Source organism: Pseudochaenichthys georgianus, chromosome 13 (assembly GCF_902827115.2).
Source record: "Pseudochaenichthys georgianus chromosome 13, fPseGeo1.2, whole genome shotgun sequence".
Lineage (NCBI taxonomy): Eukaryota > Metazoa > Chordata > Actinopteri > Perciformes > Channichthyidae > Pseudochaenichthys > Pseudochaenichthys georgianus.
Genome location: NC_047515.1, coordinates 19,316,109 through 19,336,793, shown reverse-complemented (window position 1 = coordinate 19,336,793; position 20,685 = coordinate 19,316,109). Strand labels below are relative to the sequence as shown.

General features: G+C 42.7%; 1 protein-coding gene across 1 annotated transcript in view; it reads left to right on the top strand.

Moving 5' to 3' along the window:
- LOC117457313 (multidrug and toxin extrusion protein 1-like) overlaps positions 1 to 20,685 on the top strand; it is a 32,700-nt gene that overhangs the window by 10,160 nt on the left and 1,855 nt on the right. The window contains exons 5-14 of the mRNA XM_034097313.1: positions 1,129 to 1,171; positions 14,251 to 14,295; positions 15,360 to 15,457; positions 15,549 to 15,646; positions 18,097 to 18,210; positions 18,296 to 18,363; positions 18,476 to 18,584; positions 18,869 to 18,944; positions 20,346 to 20,415; positions 20,532 to 20,664. Coding sequence (XP_033953204.1) covers positions 1,129 to 1,171; positions 14,251 to 14,295; positions 15,360 to 15,457; positions 15,549 to 15,646; positions 18,097 to 18,210; positions 18,296 to 18,363; positions 18,476 to 18,584; positions 18,869 to 18,944; positions 20,346 to 20,415; positions 20,532 to 20,664 — 854 coding nt within the window. The remainder of the gene's footprint in view (positions 1 to 1,128; positions 1,172 to 14,250; positions 14,296 to 15,359; positions 15,458 to 15,548; positions 15,647 to 18,096; positions 18,211 to 18,295; positions 18,364 to 18,475; positions 18,585 to 18,868; positions 18,945 to 20,345; positions 20,416 to 20,531; positions 20,665 to 20,685) is intronic.

The window sequence follows — 20,685 nt, the reverse complement described above, 5'->3', positions numbered from 1 at the left end:
TGCAGTGAAGTCGTCCTGTCCCCTTAGCAGAGAAACCTCCCCAAAGCATAATGTTTCCACCTCCATGCTTGACAGTGGGGGTGGTGTTCTGGAGGTTATAGTCAGCATCTCTCTTCCGCCTTGCAGGCGCTGCATTATGGTGTAATAATAATAATAATCCTTATATTTATTATAGCGCTTTATCAAAGACTCTCAAAGCCCTTTACAAATACACATTACACATACAGATCATGGTCATCTACTGTGGACAATACCCACAGGAGCAAATTCGGGTGAAGTGTCTTGCCCAAGGACACAACGGCCTGACGCAGTGGGGCGGGAGCGGGTTTCGAACTGGAGTTCCCCAACACCCCCTTGATCTGATGATCAAACGCACAGACCACTGCGCCACCCGTCCCAGTAGTGTGTTACCAATAGTTTTCTTGGTGACTGTGGTCCCAGCTGCCTTGAGATCATTAACAAGTTCCTCCCGTGTAGTTCTTGGCTGATCCCTCACCTTTCTCATGATCATTGATACCCCATGGGGCGATATATTGTGTCACCCGACTGAGGGCGATTGATGCTCATTTTGTCTTTCTTCCATTTCCGAATAATCGCACCAACAGTTGTCTCCTTCTCACCAAGCTGCTTTCTGAAGGTCTTGTAGCCCATTCCAGCCTTGTGCAGTCATCAGAGGGTGCGGACCTCAGGGTCAATCTTGTCCCTGAGGTCCTTAGACAGCTCTTTAGTCTTGCCCATGGTGGAGAGGTTGGAATCTGATTGATTGATTCTGTGGACAGGTGTCTTTTATACAGGTAACAATTTGATATTAACAGTACATTTTAAAAAGAAACAGGACTTATGTAACCGGTCTGTGGGATTCATAATTCTTGTTTGTTGCAAGGGGATCAAATACTTACTTCCCACAGTTAAATACAAATACATCTTTTATATAATGTCAATTTCTGGATTTTCTTTTGATATTCTCTCTCTCATTAGTCAAATAAACCTACCATTACAATTATAGACTTTTCATTTCTTTGTAAGTGGGTAAACTTACAAAATCAGCAAGCGATGAAATACTTATTTTCTCCACTGTATATTTCAAAGTATATTTAATGTTGATATTGAAATAAGATTTTTTTCTAGGGTGTCCCAGTTGTATGTGAAGATCTTTTTGCCAGCTCTTCCTGTGAGTATTTCTAACCTCTTAGTATAAACCTATCCTGTCTGCATTCAAAAATAACATTTTTCTATATATATATATATATATATATAATATATATATTATATATATTAGGGTGGTCCTTAAAATTGAAAGTCGGAAAGTCTAAGCTCCAACCCCCAGAATTCATTCTATTAGTCGAGAAAACTCTCCTGGTGAATTCTTTCCGCAATCAACATTTACCCCTCCCTCATCGACATTACATTACATTACATTTAGCTGACGCTTTTATCCAAAGCGACTTACAATAAGTGCGTTCGACCAACAAAATACAAACTTGAAGAAAACAGAATCATATAAGTACATCAGGCTTCATAGAGCAAAAACATTTCACAGGGTTCGTACGGGTGCTTGAAATCCTTGAAAATGCTTGAAATTTGACATGCTGTTTTCAAGGTTGGGAAAGTGCTTGAATTTTGGGAATGGTGCTTGAAATTGAGATAAAGTGCTTGAAAATGTAAATGCTTTACTTTTACAAAAAATTGCTGTCTGACTGAATAGTTCGCTTTTTAGATTAAAAGAAAAGAATTGCTTCCTACATAAAACAGCTCCGCTGCGGCCTTCCCGCGCTATGCGCGCGACCTGCAAGTGTTTGTGTTACGTGTGACCTGGGCATTCTGATGAGAGTGATAGATGACAGTGTGCCAGGAGGTTGCCGTTTCAACGAGCGTTGGCTAGCAGAAGACCAATACAAGCCATGGCTAAGAGTAGGGTCAAGCCCACGAGTAGCCTCCTCATTTCATTTCATTTCAAACCTTTATTTATACAGATAAAATCCCATTGAGATCATTGATCTCTTTTCCAAGGGAGACCTGTTCAAGTAGTTCACATGAAACATAAAAGCATAAACAGAACAACAAAAGGACATCATCCAGCATCATTTACATAATTATCCACATAAACAGGTACCAATAGCTTCTGATTGACTAGCATCCAACCGAGCTTTAAAAACATTTAGTGGCACCAGATTGTTCAGTTTCCATTTAATTTGCAGACTATTCCAAGACAGAGGAGCTGCGCATCTAAAAGCTGTCTTCCCTAAGACAGTCCTAGCAGTTGGCACATTTAATAAAACCACAGCATTCGATCTCAGGCAGTAGCCACTTACAATTCTCCGTGAGATCAGGGAGCAGATATAAGATGGAAGTTTCCCTAGCATGGCTTTGTATATAAAAATGTATCAGTGACTGAGCCTCCGTACAGTTAGTGAAAGCAAACCAGCCCTTGCATACAGGGTACAGTGATGGGTTAATGCTTTACAGTTTGTCACAAATCTCAGTGCACTGTGATACGCAGCATCTAACTTGACCAGGCAATTGGCAGGTGCATTCATATAGACCAGATCCCCATAGTCCAGCACAGGTAAAAAGGTCACAGTGACTAGCCTTTTCCTGGCCTCAAGCAAGAAACAGGACTTGTTTCTGAAAAAGAACCCTAGCCTAACCCTCAGTTTTTTTAGCAGGTTATTGACATGAAGTTTAAAAGAGAGACAATCATCAAGCCAGATACCAAGGTATTTGTAACAGGCAACAACTTCAAGTTTTGTTCCTTGCGTAGTTACAATATCTAAAACAGGCTCTGGTGTCTTTTTTGCTTTTGAAAAGAGCATTACCTTGGTTTTATCCACATTTAAAAGAAGCTTTAGTTCAGAGAACTGAGTCTGAATAGTGTTAAAAACAGCCTGTAATTTAACAACAGCCTCCTTAATGGTGGGACCTGCACAATACACCACAGTATCATCCGCATAAAAATGTAAAGTAGCTTCATCCACATTCTCACCTACGCTGTTAATATATATGGAGAATAAAAGTGGTCCTAAAACAGAACCTTGTGGTACACCATTAGAAATGTTTAACCACTCAGAAGACAGTCCATCAAAATGAACACATTGGGACCTTTCAGAGAGGTACTTCACAAACCACCCCACTGCAAGGCTGGATAGGCCAATACTGAGTAGCCTCTGCTTTAAGATGCGATGATCAACAGTGTCAAATGCTTTGGAAAGGTCAATAAACAGAGCTGCACAACTCTGCTTATTATCTAAAATACTAGTAATGTCATTCACCACTTTCATTGTGGCAGTGATGGTGCTGTGTTTCTTTCTGAATCCTGACTGATGTTTAGACAGGATGTCATTTGTACATAAAAACTCCTTTACCTGTTCACTCACTAGGCGTTCAAGAACCTTAGCCAGAACTGACAATTTAGAGATTGGCCTATAGTTATTTAAAATAGTTGCCTCCCCTCCTTTCAGTAAAGGCAAGACATAAGCAGACTTCCATACTTTTGGAATTGTATTTGTGCTGAGGGAGAGGTTAAAAAGAGAAGTAAGAGGTGGAGCAATAAAGTCTGCAGCTATCTTTAAAAAGAAAGGTTCTAAGTTGTCCGGGCCAGCTGGTTTCCTAGGATCTAGCTTAGATAAGGCTTCATGAACAACATCAACAGTAAAAGGGGTAAAACTGAAAGGGTTTTCCAGACCACGTTGTTCAGAGTCACAGACTGTGGTGTTTACAGAAGCAGAGTTAGTGACAGAATCAAATAGAGAACCACAGGACACAAAATGCTCATTAAAGCAATTTAGCATAGTAGCCCTGTCCGATATAGGGCCAGATGCTGTGGTAAGGCACGGAGGTAGCTCATTACGGATCTCACCGGTTGATATCGATTTTATTGCTTTCCAAAATTTCCTAGGATTATTTAGGTTTTCTGTGGTAACTGACAAATAGTACTTCGACTTTGCACTTTTTACATTTGAAGTGAAGCTATTCCTTAGCTGCCTAAAATGCAGCCATTCTATCTCTGAGCCTGATTTCCTAGCCTTTGCCCAGGCCTTGTTTCTCTCATGAAGGAGACTAGACAGCTCAGCAGAAAACCAAGGATTGTCTCGTCCCTTTACTCTAAATGTACGCAGGGGTGCATGTCTATCAATGATCTCCATAAAACCAAGATAAAAATAAGACCATGCGGTTTCAACATCAGCACACAGATCGATTTTACCCCAATCAAAATCAAACAGATCATGCACAAAACCCTGCTCCACAAAATGTTTTATGTCTCTCTTGATGATAATGCGAGGTTTAACCTTTTGGACCTTAGTGTCCCTAATTGTGGCTACAACACCGTGATCGCTCAGATCATTTGCAAATACTCCCACAGAAGAATATTTATGGGGAACATTAGTTAAAATGAGATCAATTAGGGAGGATTTATTAGGGGACTTAATATTTGGGCGAGTAGGACTGTCCACAATCTGAGTAACATTTAAAGAGATACAAAGGTTTTTAAAATCCTCTGACACTGCAGTTAACCAGTCCCAGTTAAAATCTCCAAGTAGCACTATTTCCTTGTAGTCTAGTTGTGATAAAAGATTTGCTAGTGAAGACAAGGAGTCTTTGACAGCTGAGGGGGGTCTGTAGCAGCCCACCACCATGACCTGTTGACCCTTTGCCACTTCTATATTTAAGGCTAACAATTCAAATTGCTTACTGATCGATTTGGAAATTAATGTGGTTACACTGAACTTATTCTTAACATAAATTGCAACGCCACCACCTTTATTAGGCCGGTTGGTACGATACACATTAAAACCATTTAAGGCAATGTCAGAGGCCAAAATAGACTTATTTAGCCATGTTTCATATAAGACAATGACGTCAGCGTCAGTCGATTTTGCCCAGATACGGACAAAATCTAGTTTACCTAACAGACTGCGCACATTCAAGTGGATGAAACCCAACCCAGACCTAGCTTTAAAATCAGCAGGAGTAGCGATCTGACTATTACTACTGGGCGGACCAGGGTTAGGTTGTACATTTCCTGACAGTAATAACAACAAAAAAACCAGGCATCTTTTCCTCTTAAATGACACACATACATTGTCATCTAATTTAGAAACACCGGAAAAGTTTGCGAGAGTGTGATTAGAGCTTAAGAAGCAGTCCTGAAGAACCATCATCGCAGGAAAATAAAAAAGACAAACATATTTTGTCGAGCAGATTGTCTGTGACAAGGCAACCGGTAATTGTTTGTGTAACACATCCGAACCTTTGCAGGGGATGCCCACTGCAGGTGGCAGAACAGACCTGAATCCAGTAGTCTTCTCAGAATGACTAGAGATCTTCTCATAGTCCAAAACAGTTAACAGGCACAGCAGAATCCCGATATGGGCCATTTTCCCAGACCAGCAGAGCATCCGGATAGGCGTGCAAGCAGGCTCGAAATGTGGAGGCGCTCCGTTCTCCTCGCGATATCCCCGGTGCAGAACCTGCTCAGTAGGCCTACAGCAGGATAGGCGAAGCAGGACCAGCTCGAGGCATAGAGGCGCTCCGGTCTCTCAGCGATATCCCCGTGGTAAAACGTCCTTGGCACCGTAGAGCACGACAGGTGGAGCAGGTGGATACAGGCCTCCGCTACAGCAAAGTTTGCAACAAATAACGATGCGAGAGTCTGCGCTGACGAGCAACATGAAAGGTACGCCGTAGAAGAGCATTTTAGATTAGGCTAACGTTGCATGTTACATTTGTAAAGTAAAACTACATTTTGTTTTAATCCCATGTAATTGTAGAATGAACACAGTCTTCCTTTGAAGATGTATAAGTCAGGAGTCTTGAGTAGTCAACATTACCTAAAATCATTGGACACATTTGTAAATATTATTTTCCACTTGTTACCATTGTGAGTCTCTGCGTGATTTTGTGGCTACAATTCAGGCTAATACGCTACCAGAGGTGGAATAAGTACTCAGATGTTGTACTTGAGTAAAAGTACAAGTACTCAGATAGTGTTTGAGTAAAAGTAGAAGTACTCAGATATTGTACTTGAGTAAAAGTAGAAGTACTCAGATCTTGTAGTGAAATTATAAGTACTCAGATATTGTACTTAGTAAAAGTAGAAGTACTCAGATCTTGTACTTGAGTAAAAGTAGAAGTACTCAGATCGTGTACTTGAGTAAAAGTAGAAGTACTCAGATCTTGTTCTTGAGTAAAAGTAGAAGTACTCAGATCTTGTACTTGAGTAAAAGTAGAAGTACTCAGATCTTGTACTTAGTAAAAGTAGAAGTACTCAGATCTTGTACTTGAGTAAAAGTAGAAGTACTCAGATCTTGTACTTAGTAAAAGTAGAAGTACCAGAGTGTAGGAATACTCTGTTACAGTAAAAGTCCTGCATTCAAAATGTTCCTCAAGTGAAAGTAGAAAAGTATTCTCATCAAAATATAGTGAAAGTAGCGACAGTAAAAGTAGTGATTGTGCAGATTGGTCCATTTCAGAATAATATATATGATATGTTTTATAATGATTGATCATGAAAGTGTTCTCAGAGCTGGTGAAGGTGCAGCTAGTCTGAATGACTTTGTAGACTGCAGGGGAGCTTGTGGATTTACTCCAGGTGGAACTAAAGTCTGATTCAACACTTGATTATATTTCACATCATTCATCCACATCTGTGAAGTAACTAAAGGTGTTAAATACATGTAGTGCAGTAGAAGTACACCATGTACCTCTGAACTGTAGTGGAGTAGAAGTACACCATGTACCTCTGAACTGTTGTGCAGTAGAAGTACACCATGTACCTCTGAACTGTAGAGGAGTAGAGGTACACCATGTACCTCTGAACTGTAGAGAAGTAGAAGTACACCATGTACCTCTGAACTGCAGTGGAGTAGAAGTACACCATGTACCTCTGACTTGCGTTCACTACCAACCTAAAAGTACCTCAACAATTAATCAATAATGTATTGAAAAGTTATTTGGCTGATTGTTGTATATCGGCTCAGCCAGGTTATATGGGAGGCCCAGTCTACGTACAGATCACTAATTTTGAAATATTAAACTTAGTTTTCTTTTCTTTAATTTTTCATCCTCGTGTAGAATGCTATCACGAAACACACATGTGGTTGTTTATAGCATAAAGAACATCTGATTTAATGTGAGGTAGGGAAATAATCATTTGAGTATGTGTATATAAATATGTAATTTACAACAGCTGTAAGATGCTTGAAAAGCTGGAAAATGCACCTTGAAAATGCTTGAAAAGTGCTTGAATTTGACTTTGGAAAAGGTGTAAGAACCCTGATTTCAAGTGCTACTCAACTGGCTTTAGATAAGCCAGCCCTTTATTAGTATATAAGTGCTTTGTTAATAGTTCTATCGCTCGAAGTGGAGTCGAAAGAGATGAGTTTTCAGTCTGCGCCGGAAGGTGTGTAAGCTATCTGCTGTCCTGATGTCAATGGGGAGCTCATTCCACCATTTTGGAGCTAGGATAGCAAACCCACGTGTTTTTGCTGATGGGAACTTGGGTCCCCTTCGCAGCGATGGTGCAGCGAGCCGTTTGGTTGATGCAGAGCGGAGTGCACGTGCTGGGGTGTACGGTTTAACCATGTCCTGGATGTAGGAAGGGCCAGATCCATTCGCAGCATGGTACGCAAGTACCATTGTCTTGAAGTGGATTCTAGAAGTTATCGGAAGCCAGTGGAGGGAGCGGAGGAGCGGCGTGGTGTGAGAGAATTTAGGACGGTTGAAGACCAGGCGAGCAGCTGCATTCTGGATGAGCTGCAGAGGTCGGATGGCACATGCAGGTAGACCAGCCAGGAGGGAGTTGCAGTAGTCTAGGCGTGAGATGACGAGAGCCTAGACCAGAACCTGCGTCGCTTTCTGGGTCAGCTGGGGACGCATCCTCCTGATGTTGTAAAGCGTGTATCTGCAGCAGCGGGTTGTAGCAGCTATGTTTGCAGTGAAGGACAGTTTGTTATCTAGGGTCACACCCAGATTCCTTGCAGTCTGAGTCGGGGAAACAACAGAGGTGCCAATGTTGATTGTTAGGTCAAGAGTGGGACAATCTTTTCCCGGAAGGAAAAGCAGTTCAGTCTTGTCAAGGTTGAGCTTGAGGTGATGATCAGACCCACTGAGAGATGTCAGCTAGACAAGCAGAGATGCGTGCGATGACCTGGGTCTCTGAGCGGGGAAAGGACAGAATTAATTGGGTGTCGTCAGCGTAGCAGTGGTATGAAAAACCATGCGGGCTAATGACTGATCCGAGCGAGTTTGTGTACAAGGAGAAGAGGAGGGAACCAAGAACAGAGCCCTGAGGGACCCCTGTAGTTAATTGACAAGGGTCGGACTCGGACCCTCTCCAAGTAACCCTGTAGGTGCGGTCTTTGAGGTATGAGGTGAGGAGGGAAAGTGCAGAGCCTGAAACTCCAAGTTCTTGGAGAGTGCGAAGGAGGATCTGATGGTTCACCGTGTCGAATGCAGCAGACAGGTCCAAAAGGATGATGACAGAGGAGAGGGAGGCTGCTTTAGCAGTGTGCAGTTCCTCAGTGACAGCAAGGAGGGCAGTTTCTGTGGAGTGACCTGCCTTGAAACCAGACTGGTGCGGATCCAGAAGGTTGTTCTGATGGAGATAGCAGGAGAGTTGTTTAAAGACAGCACGTTCAAGTATTTTAGACAGGAACGGGAGGAGAGAGACAGGCCTGTAGTTTATAACATCTGACAGGTTGAGAGTGGGTTTCTTTAGGAGAAGGTTTACTCTTGCCTCCTTGAGACTGTTTGGAAAGTGACCAGAAGTTAGAGAAGTGTTGATGAAATGGGTGAGAAACGGTAGAATATCAGGAGCGATAGTCTGAAGGAGGTTTGAAGGGATAGGGTCCAGAGGACAGGTGGTAGGGCGGGCAGAGGTAATGAGGGTAAGAACCTCACTTGGAGAGAGAGGGGAAAAGGAGGTCAGTGTGTGGGTGAAAGGAGGGTCTGGTGACCCAGCGGTGAGTAGAGGTGAGTCAGAAAAAGAAGAGCGAATATCATCAACCTTTTTTTCAAAGTGGTTAACAAAGTCGATTGATAGAAGGGAGGAGGGGGAAGGGGCTTTGGGGGGGGTCCAGGAGGGAGGAGAAGATGGAAAATAGTTTTTTGGGATTGGAATAGGAAGATTGGATCTTATCTTGAAAGAAAGTGCTTTTTGCCTGAGAGATCGAAGCAGAGAAAGAGGAGAGGAGAGCCTGATAGGTTAGGAGGTCGTCACGGTGTTTGGATTTCCACCATTTCCGCTCTGCTGCCCGAAAGACGGTTCTATTAGCACGCAGTGCATCATTTAGCCAGGGAGCAGGAGGGGACTGACGAGCCTGCCGAGATGTGAGAGGACAGAGAGAGTGCAGAGAGGATGAGAGAGTAGAGAGGAGAGTTTCTGCAGCAGAGTTTGGAGGCAGCAATTTGAACGAGTCAGAGGAAGGGAGAGCTGAGAGCACCGATGAGGCAAAGGTAGAGGGGGAGAGGGAACAAAGGTTACGGCGGACAGGTGCAGGATGAGAAGAGATTAGTTTGTTATGTTTGGAAAGGGGTAGAGAGAATGAAATGAAGAAGTGATCGGATGTGTGGAGCGGGTTTACAGATAGGTTAGATAGTAGCGCAGTTCCTTGAGAATATGAGATCAAGGACATTGCCAGCTTTATGAGTTGGTGGGGACGGAGACAGTAAGAAAGCAAAGGCGGTTAACAGAGATGTTAGTCCGTCTATCTTCCCCGTCTGGAGGTTGAAGTCTCCGAGAAGTATAGCGGGAGGACCAGTTTCAGGGATGTGTGAGAGGAGATGATCTAATTCCTCCAAGAAGTCCCCCAAGGCGCCTGGTGGACGGTAGAGAACAACAATGGTTAATTGTATAGGATGGGTTACTGTGACGGCATGGAATTCAAAGGTGGAAGGAGTGAAGTTAGGTAGCTTGAAGAGGGAAAAGCTCCATTTGGGAGAGAGCAGGAGACCAGTGCCACCTCCTCTGCCAGTGGGTCTGGGTGTATGGGTATGTATCGACCTTGAAGTTTCACCCAGAGGATCCCAGAGAGACACTTTTTATCTGGGAATAAATATAGTTTATAAGGATTCAAATGAAAATAAAAAATGAAAATCAATAAAATCAATCCTTGAAAACAAGTGCCATTTATTCCCAAAATGTTAGCTTTTAACACACAGCAACATACAGTGTTTTATTTAGATTCAGATACCGTTGAATACCATCTTTGCAATGAATACAAATAGGAACATAGTGTGGCATTAAAAGTGCGACAGTGGAAACAATTTTTTCACAAGTGCAGACAAGACAAAACAGTGAATAATGAATAACGACAACATAAGACAAATCAGTGCAATGAGTGGACAAATCAGTGCAATGTAGTTGTATAAATGGTTACCTCATTACACAATTAAATGTATTAAACTATAACACTGAAAAAGGAGGCCTTCAGGGATTTGTTATCCCGGGGGACTCCCGAGGCAGTTGCAAGGTACCGACAGGCCCGAAGGGCAGCAGCCTCATCCGTGGCCGAGGCAAAGCAGCGGGTGTGGGAGAAGTTCGGAGAAGACATGGAGAAGGACTTTCGGGCGGCACCAAAGCTGTTCTGGAAAACTGTCCGACATCTCAGGAGGGGGAAGCAGGGAACCATCCAAGCTGTGTACAGTAAGGATGGGACGTTGTTGACCTCAACTGATGGAGTGTTAGGGCGTTGGAAGGAACACTTTGAGGAACTCCTGAACCCGACAACTCCGCCCTCTATGTTAGAGGCAGAGCTGGAGTATGACGGGGGATCAACACCAATCTCCCGGGGGGAGGTCACTGAGGTTGTCAAACAACTCCACAGTGGCAAAGCCCCGGGGGCGGATGAGATCCGCCCGGAAATTCTGAAGGCTCTGGGTGTTGAGGGACTGTCATGTTTGACACGTCTCATCAACGTTGCGTGGAAGTCGGAAACAGTACCGAAGGAGTGGCAGACCGGGGTGGTGGTTCCCCTTTTTAAAAAGGGAGATCAGAGGGTGTGTGCCAATTACAGAGGCATCACACTACTCAGCCTCCCCGGGAAAGTTTACTCTAAGGTACTCGAAAGGAGGGTCAGGCCGATTGTCGAACCTCAGATTGAGGAGGAACAATGCGGATTCCATCCTGGTCGTGGAACGACGGATCAGCTTTTTACTCGCAAGGATCCTGGAGGGGGCCTGGAAGTACGCTTATCCGGTCTACATGTGTTTTGTAGACTTGGAGAAGGCGTATGACCGAGTTCCCAGGGAGTTACTGTGGGAGGTGCTGCGGGAGTATGGGGTGAGGGGGTCTCTACTCAGGGCCATCCAATCTCTGTACTCTCAAAGCGAGAGCTGTGTCCGGGTCCTCGGCAGTAAGTCGGACCCATTTCCGGTGAGGGTTGGCCTCCGCCAGGGCTGCGCTTTGTCACCAATCCTGTTTGTAATATACATGGATCGGATTTCGAGGCATAGTCATGGGGGAGGGGGTCTGCAGTTCGGTGGACTAAGGATTGCACCACTGCTTTTTGCAGATGATGTGGTTCTAATGGCTTCATCGGTCTGCGACCTTCAGCACTCACTGGATCGGTTCGCAACCGAGTGTGAAGCGGCTGGGATGAGGATCAGCACCTCCAAATCTGAGGCCATGGTTCTCAGCAGGAAACCGATGGACTGTCCACTCCAAGTAGGGAATGAGTCCTTACCCCAAGTGAAGGAGTTCAAGTATCTCGGGGTCTTGTTCTCGAGTGAGGGAACAATGGAGCGTGAGATGGGCCGGAGAATCGGAGCAGCGGGAGCGGTACTGCAGTCGCTTTACCGCACCGTTGTGACGAAAAGGGAGCTGAGCCAGAAGGCAAAGCTCTCTGTCTACCGGGCCATTTTCGTTCCTACCCTCACCTATGGTCATGACCGAAAGAACGAGATCGCGGATACAAGCGGCCGAGATGGGTTTTCTCCGCAGGGTGGCTGGTGTCTCCCTTAGGGATAAGGTGAGAAGTTCGGTCATCAGGGAGGGACTCGGAGTTGAGCCGCTCCTCCTTCGCGTCGAAAGGAGCCAGTTGAGGTGGTTCGGGCACCTAGTTAGGATGCCACCTGGGTGCCTCCCTAGGGAGGTGTTCCAGGCACGTCCAGCTGGGAAGAGACCAAGGGGTAGACCTAGGACCAGGTGGAGGGATTATATCTCTTCGCTGGCCTGGGAGCGCCTTGGGATCCCTCAGTCAGAGCTGGTTGATGTCGCCAGGGAAAAGAAAGTTTAGGGCTCTCTGCTGGAACTGCTACCCCCGGGAGAAGATGGATGGATGGAAACTATAACAAAAATCTTAATCTTAATACATTGTCCGACTTAGTGCTCCTGCTGGGCTGCCACACAGCTACTAAACTTCAAGGTTGATGAGGGAGGGGTAAATGCTGTTGGAATCTGAATACAATTCACCAGGAGAGTTTTCTTGACTATGATAACAAATTCCGGTGGTTGGAGCTTAAAATAAATGAATTCGAAAATGTACCTCTCACGAAGGACCACCCTAATATATATACACTGAACAAAAATATAAACGGAAAACTTTTGTTTTTGCTCCCATTTTTCATGAGATGAACTCAAAGATCTAAAACATTTTCTATATACACAAAATATCCACATCTCTCAAATATTGTTCACAAATCTGAAAAAATCTGTGATAGTGAGCACTTCTCCTTTGCCGAGATAATCCATCCCACCTCACAGGTGTGGCATATCAAGATGCTGATTAGACAGCATGATTATTGCACAGGTGTGCCTTAGGCTGGCCACAATAAAAGGCCACTCTGAAACGTGCAGTTTTGCTTTATTGGGGGGGGTCCGAAAACCAGTCAGTATCTGGTGTGACCACCATTTGCCTCACGCAGTGCAACACATCTCCTTCGCATAGAGTTGATCAGGTTGTTGATTGTGGCCTGTGGAATGTTGGTCCACTCCTCTTCAATGGCTGTGCGAAGTTGCTGGATATTGGCAGGAACTGGAACACGCTGTCGTATACTCCGATCCAGAGCATCCCAAACATGCTCAATGGGTGACATGTCCGGTGAGTATGCTGGCCATACAAGAACTGGGATGTTTTCAGCCTCCAGGAATTGTGTACAGATCCTTGCAACATGGGGCCGTGCATTATCATGCTGCAAAATGAGGTGATGGTCGTGGATGAATGGCACAACAATGGGCCTCAGGATCTCGTCACGGTATCTCTGTGCATTCACAATGCCATCAATAAAATGCACCTGTGTTCATCGTCCATAACATACGCCTGCCCATACCATAACCCCACCACCACCATGGGTCACTCGATTCACAACATTGACATCAGAAAACCGCTCACCCACACGACGCCACACACGCTGTCTGCCATCTGCCCTGAACAGTGAAAACCGGGATTCATCCGTGAAGAGAACACCTCTCCAACGTGCCAGACGCCATCGAATGTGAGCATTTGCCCACTCAAGTCGGTTACGACGACGAACCGGAGTCAGGTCGAGACCCCGATGAGGACGACGAGCATGCAGATGAGCTTCCCTGAGATGGTTTCTGACAGTTTGTGCAGAAATTCTTTGGTTATACAAACCGATTGTTGCAGCAGCTGTCCGAGTGGCTGGTCTCAGACGATCTTGGAGGTGAACATGCTGGATGTGGAGGTCCTGGGCTGGTGTGGTTACACGTGGTCTGCGGTTGTAAGGCCGGTTGGATGTACTGCCAAATTCTCTGAAACGCCTTTGGAGACGGCTTATGGTAGAGAAATGAACATTCAATTCACGGGCAACAGCTCTGGTGGACATTCCTGCTGTCAGCATGCCAATTGCATGCTCCCTCAAAACTTGCAACATCTGTGGCATTGTGCTGTGTGATAAAACTGAACATTTCAGAGTGGCCTTTTATTGTGGCCAGCCTAAGGCACACCTGTGCAATAATCATGCTGTCTAATCAGCATCTTGATATGCCACACCTGTGAGGTGGGATGGATTATCTCGGCAAAGGAGAAGTGCTCACTATCACAGATTTGTTCAGATTTGTGAACAATATTTGAGATAAATGGTTATTTTGTGTATATAGAAAATGTTTTAGATCTTTGAGTTCATCTCATGAAAAATGGGAGCAAAAACAAAAGTGTTGCATTTATATTTTTGTTCAGTGTGTGTGTGCGTGTGCGTGTGCGTGTGTGTGCGTGTGTGTGTGTGTGTGTGTGTGTGTGTGTGTGTGCGTGTGTGTCCAAATATATAATTGAGATATTTCCTTCTTTGTTGTAGGCTACATTCATGTATGCATTACAAACAAGTTATCTGCAAAACCAGGTAAGTTCATTAGATAACTATCTGATGAGATGAATTAAGAACAAGACAGGCTGATTACATGAAAGAGAAGTCATAAAGCCAAAATGTATCCAAAAAGGATTGTAAGAGCCATTTAGGCACATTATTTTATGGTAATGATTATGGTTTTGTGAGCCAATTGAATATTCTTTCATTTAACTTAAATGAGCTGAATAACTATGAATTATTATTATACTGTTTTTGTAACGTGTCATCTTGCTTATGGACAGCTCTAGTTTATATTTTGTTATTATTTATACAAAGCAATAGTAGGGGCGTGCTCAGGTATAAATGACGCTGCCAGCATGACACAGCAGGAAGTCTAGAGAGGCAGTTGGAAAAAGTTTTTGACCGCACACATCCGTATGACCAATGGATTTTGTTTGTTTATTTGTTTAAAATACGTACAAATGTTGCACGTCAGCAGTGGGCCGCCAGCTGATCTATTGAACCTCTCAATAAAGCACCTGAATGGAATGAGCAAGGTATCTGATTTTTTGAATATACGCGAGTCAATACTCGAGCTCGCCTCCTAGACTAAGTGGCCTTTGAACATGGATTTTCTTTGGACAATTGGCCACTACAAGGATATTAGCTGAAATGCTATTCGTCAGACTTCTATTGCAGTAATACAGAGTTGCACCAGGTTGCAAGTTAATGTGATATTAGAGGTCAGCGTCCGAATTATGATGAAAATGAGGTCAGGGCAAATGAATGTGTATCAAATCTACATTTGGACCAAGGTTTTGTTTTGCATTTATTGACTTTGGTAAATCAAATTCACATCTTTCCTGTCCAGGTGCTGAGTTCAAAACCTGTACATTCTGCATCTCAAGGACTCAACAACGCTATAAAATGGTCCCTTTACATTTAAAAGTTACAAATGCTCTTTATCAGGTACAAGGTATCATTTGTTAATCATACTTCTGTGATGGGATGATGACTCAGTGTAGGACAACCCTTCTCCTGTAGTAATCTTTGTGTTCTCACTTTGCCAATGTCTAACAAGACTATGTCATTTATATTATATGTGGCTCTTCTCTCAGAGCATCATATGGCCGCCGGTAATCACAGGTCTTATAGTCAACATTCTCAATGCTGTCATCCAGTATATCTTCATCTTTGTATTACATCAGGGAATAGCGTGAGTATTGCCTATTGACTTGTTTAGTAATGCCAATATTGCTTTTTTTCTTCCACAAAACCAATATTTTGCTATGAAATACTCTTTACAGTGGTTCTGCTGCTGCCAACGCCATATCCCAATACTGCATGGCTACAACTCTGTTTGCTTATATCATTTGGAAAGGTCTTCATAAGCCCACCTGGGGAGGTGAGTAACACATAAGAGGCTTCTCAATACTCAAATTTCCCCTCCTCGACTCCTCGACTCCTCGGTCCTCCGGTAGTGACCCGGAAATGAATTTCAGCGCGCCATTTTGAAGGACGTCTCATTTCTCTAAATGCACACCGAGGACCGAGGATCGAGCGTCGAGGAGGCTCTCTGGAGGAGCTATAACCGAGGATACACTGATGGTTCCTCCACGGCTCCTCCGCGGATGCATTTCCGGGAACGGTGGAGGCGTGACACACGGCCGGACTTATCTCAGCCAATGACAGCTCTGCATGCATCCCCTGGATATTATTTTAGAAACTGCTCTCATCGCAACGCGATGTTTACAGTGAGAACAGCTGTGAGGTCCTGCAGAAAGCAGAGCAGTGTGTAAAATAAATATCACTCAGTATAACAGACCTACTCTCTTTATTTGCTTTAGTTTAGTAGATATATACAAACAAAGAGTCGATATTTTTCTAAGAACATTTAGTGCTTCACATACTAAAATACACAACGGCTGTAGCCTGATTATGCTTTAGGAGCTTAGGTGTGTATGGTACAGTGTGTGTGTGTGTGTGTGTGTGTGTGTGTGTGTGTGTGTGTGTGTGTGTGTGTGTGTGTGTGTGTGTGTGTGTGTGTGTGTGTGTGTGTGTGTGTGTGTGTGTGTGTGTGTGTGTGTGTGTGTGTGTGTGTGTGTGTGTGTGTGTGTGTGTGTGTGGTACAGTGTGTAGGTATGTCCTGTACAGTGTGTAGGTGTGTGTGTGGTACAGTGTGTGCGCAGATGCGGCGGACAGACAGGTCTCAGTTGGTTTGGTGTCCTCTGCTTACTTTTAATACTTGCAAATACAACTTTTGGCCCGTAATTTCAATTCCCCATTTCAGCGACCAGAGAGAGAGGGGGGGGGGGGGGGATATATCCAGTCTCTGATTGTGTTACGTTATTATGAGAGTGCTCTCATACTTTAAATTGCATATATTTATATAAATATATTTGTGTGTGTGTGTCCGCATCTGTAGCCTGTTATTGTCTCATTATACCGCACTCTCAATGAATTCAAGGTAAATATGTGGGGGAACAATGTTCAGCTGATCTAACAGAGATTATAAAATATGACAAAACACTCGACAGCTGATGCAGCTGTTGCCACGTAATAATGAACGGACGTCGCTTTAATATGACCGCTCAGAGGAGAGGAGTTCTCATTTCTTTAAACGTCTGCTGCTTCCCCTCCTCTTTCCCCGGTTCCCCTCCTCGGTCCTCCGCTCGCATCTCCTGTGGGCGGGACTAAGTCTCGAGGAGGGGAGTCGAGGAGGGGAGTCGAGGAGGGGAAATTTGAGTATTGAGAAGCCTCTATAGACTGACAGGGTTTGGCAAGAGTGCGGACCCAAATGCAGAACACACAGGGGAGGCAGATATACTGTAAGGACAGGAACACAAAGCTACGTTTATTAAATGAAAGCTGTACTTACAAAAAAATGGCAGGAGCAGGCGAGGTGGAACAAAAAGAAAAGAAACAAAGAAAGAAAGAACTAAACGGGAACACTCGGGAGACACGGGAGGGCAGACCATGGAAATCCAGAAAATGACAACCAAACCACACGAAAAACGACGACGAACTGACAAGGAACACAAGGGAAAGCAAGACTAAATACACAAGACAAGACACAGCTGGAGAGGGCAAGTGAAACTCAGGGGCAACACAATCAGGTGAACACAATCAGACAATCAAACAGGAGGTAAAACACAGAGACAGGAAGCAAATACAGACATGAGAGAGGAGGGGAACACCTTTCAAAGTCAAACAGGAAACTGACAGACTGTGACTACTCAAAAATAAAACAGAAAATAAACCGATCAGGACATATAAGAGGCCCAACAAATCATTAGCAGATGCTAATGGATCATTCCAGGGTTGAAGAAATCTCAGGATTGTAGCTCAGAAGAAACAAAGTGTTGAGATTATACATAGTTTGGAAATAATAATGATTATTGCATTTCTTATTTGACTGTTACAATATATGGAAAGCAAACATCGAATTATGATAGAAGTCCTCCAAGACAACATAACACTTCCTACTATATTAAGAGACAGATTCAAGGCTGTATGTGCAATATGTTGTTTCAGAAGCATCTTGTGACAGTTATTGACATATTGTAAAAATAAAAGAACGTCAATAAAGTGAAGGATAGTGTGGTTACGTTCTTTAATTTATGAAGAGAAGTATCAATTTCCCCATATTCTCTCTGTTTTATTTAATATTTCAGCCTTTCTGCATACTGCAAAGGAACCCTTTACTGTGTCTTGCTGTTTTTTCCTAATTAATTATTTGCTTTTACATTTTTTATCGGAAGTTAAGATAATTTATATCATAGTTGATCAGACCGACTCAAAGATGAAATGATTGAGAGATTGAATTATTTATTGATTTGTTATTCTTCCAAACAGGCTGGACCAAAGAGTGCCTGCAGGACTGGGGCTCATACATGTACTTGGCCATCCCCAGCATGGTCATGACGTGTGTTGAGTGGTGGTCGTATGAGATTGGAAGCCTTTTGGCAGGTAATGCTACAGTCCACTTTGTGGTTTAAAGCATTTGTGTGAACTAAAGTTAGTAAGAAATCTAACGTCTGTTTGTCATTCACAGGTCTAATAAGTGAGCTGGAGCTTGGGGCTCAATCAATTGTGTACCAACTGGCAAATATTGCATATATGGTAATCTGTCCTCTAAAAATGACTGAATCTGCATAAACGGTTATGGTGTCAAATGAATGACCAATTTTTACACGCAGTGTCACAGCATTTTAACGTAGTATTTTGTTATTAGTTCCCTTTGGGTTTCAGTATAGCTGGCAATGTAAGAGTTGGACAAGCGCTGGGAGGCGGAGACACAGAGCAGGCTAAACTGTCTGCTAAACTGACATTATTCTGTGCAGGTCAGTATGCTCTTCAAAACTATTAATGTGGTTTATAATATCTTATACAAATGTATTTTAAGTCAAGATAATTGTAGAATAATTTATATTTAGAACTGTTATTTCACTAAAGAAATACTACAAGGTTGCCTTTGACCTGGAATAGCATGCCTTGAGCCAAAACGTTTTCAAATGGCTAGCAGAGCTAATTATTGTCACAAGATTCTCAGTATATTTACAGAAAATAAACTTTCTTTAAAATGATGAAACCTGTGGAAAATAAGGTGTGTTACTCTTTAACACAGGGTCCATGTCTATATGTTGGTCAATTCTCCTTGGCAGCTTGAAGGGTCAGATGTCATATGTCTTTTCAGATGATGAGTGAGTAAAAAAACAAAAACCTTTGCAACCACAACCATATTCTTTACTTTTGTTTAAAAAATAACTCGGGGTGTTATGTTAACAAACACAGAGTAAACTTTTGTATGAGGGAGATAATCGGTCTCCTAAATGACCTTTCACTATTACAGTATATCATCTATTCTCTACAAAGAAAACAGTGAACTTTGTCTACATATTCCTTTAAATATTAACTTGAAGGAAATGTTTTGCTCATTATCACTATGACACCACAACTGAATTGAAAGGTTTAAAATAGTTATTTTTATGCTATCATACTTTGCTTGAGTATTTTCATTTAATGCTATGCTTTTACTCTACTACATTTCAGAGGCAAATATTGTACTTTTTACTCTACTAGATGTATTAAAACACTTGATACAACACGTCTATTTTTTATTCTAAAATTGGCTCCACTTTGCCAAACTACATTATTAATATGATTTGACATTTATAAGAATCATATTATTCTACAACACTGTAAAAGAGAGTATGTGTTTTTACCTTTAAAACACAAAGTACTTTAATAATAATACTTCAATACTTAATTTCAGGATTTTTACTTGAGTATTTTAAGACGACAGTAAGTAAAGGAACTGAGAACTATTTCCACCACTCCATATTACAGAGAACATGTTTGGATATCTCTTCTTATGAAAGCCAGTTTAAAAAAATCATTGTTCACCATCTTTAAGAATAAAATGTTAAATCAGGCTATTCATTATAGAAACCTATGGTAGAAACCCCTCTTTAAAAATCTTCAGAATATAAGCTTGTTGTATGTACAGCTACTGAAGAAGAGATTTATGGCTCGGATTCTAGAAAAAAAACATTTTGAGGAAACTGATGTTAAGGAAATTGTTACGGTGAGTGAAGCAAATGGGACCCAGATGCAGATAACGCTGAAGAATGCCTTTATTTCAAGGATAAATAAAAATAACTTGGACAAAACAGAACTCTCATCGGTGAACTCATTCACAAACAAAAGACGAACCAACACTGAACACAGGAAAAGACAAGACAGGGAGGGGTAATCACAAGACGAGAAACAGCCGGGCAGGGGAGGAGAAACACAAGGGCGACAGGTGAACACAATCAGACAATTAGACACACCAGGTAAACTAATGACAGGAGGAAAAACACAGAGAGAGGGATCAGACAAGGAGGAAAACATGACAGGGAGAACCGAACAGCAAAATAAACCCAAACCAAGAACATACAAAACTAAAAACGTGAAATATCAAGAGAATCCTGACAGAAATGTCATACATTTGGCAAAATACTACATTAGAATAAGAGTTCAAATTGTATCTAAAATATATTCAACTCATGATGTCATTTTTACCTCCCACACACTGAACATTTGAGTCTCACTTCTTTCAGACAAATCCGGCAAAGGGTTACTGATGTTTTGTCTATATATGCTCCATTCATGATCATAGATGCACTATCAGTAAGTATTACGGAAATGCAAACAATATTTTATGATACACCTATAGATTGCCTTTGCAAAATACCAGGTGCTTTCTTTCCTGTCTCACCATCTCTTCATTCTGTGTGCGTGGCTAGGCTTCCTTGGGAGGCATTTTAAGAGGAGCAGGTAAACAGAAGATTGGAGCCATTTGTAACATTTTGGGATTTTATGGTGTCGGTTTTCCCATTGGTGTGCCACTGATGTTTGCAGCCAAATTGGGAATCATTGGTAAGATGTACAGCATGTTTT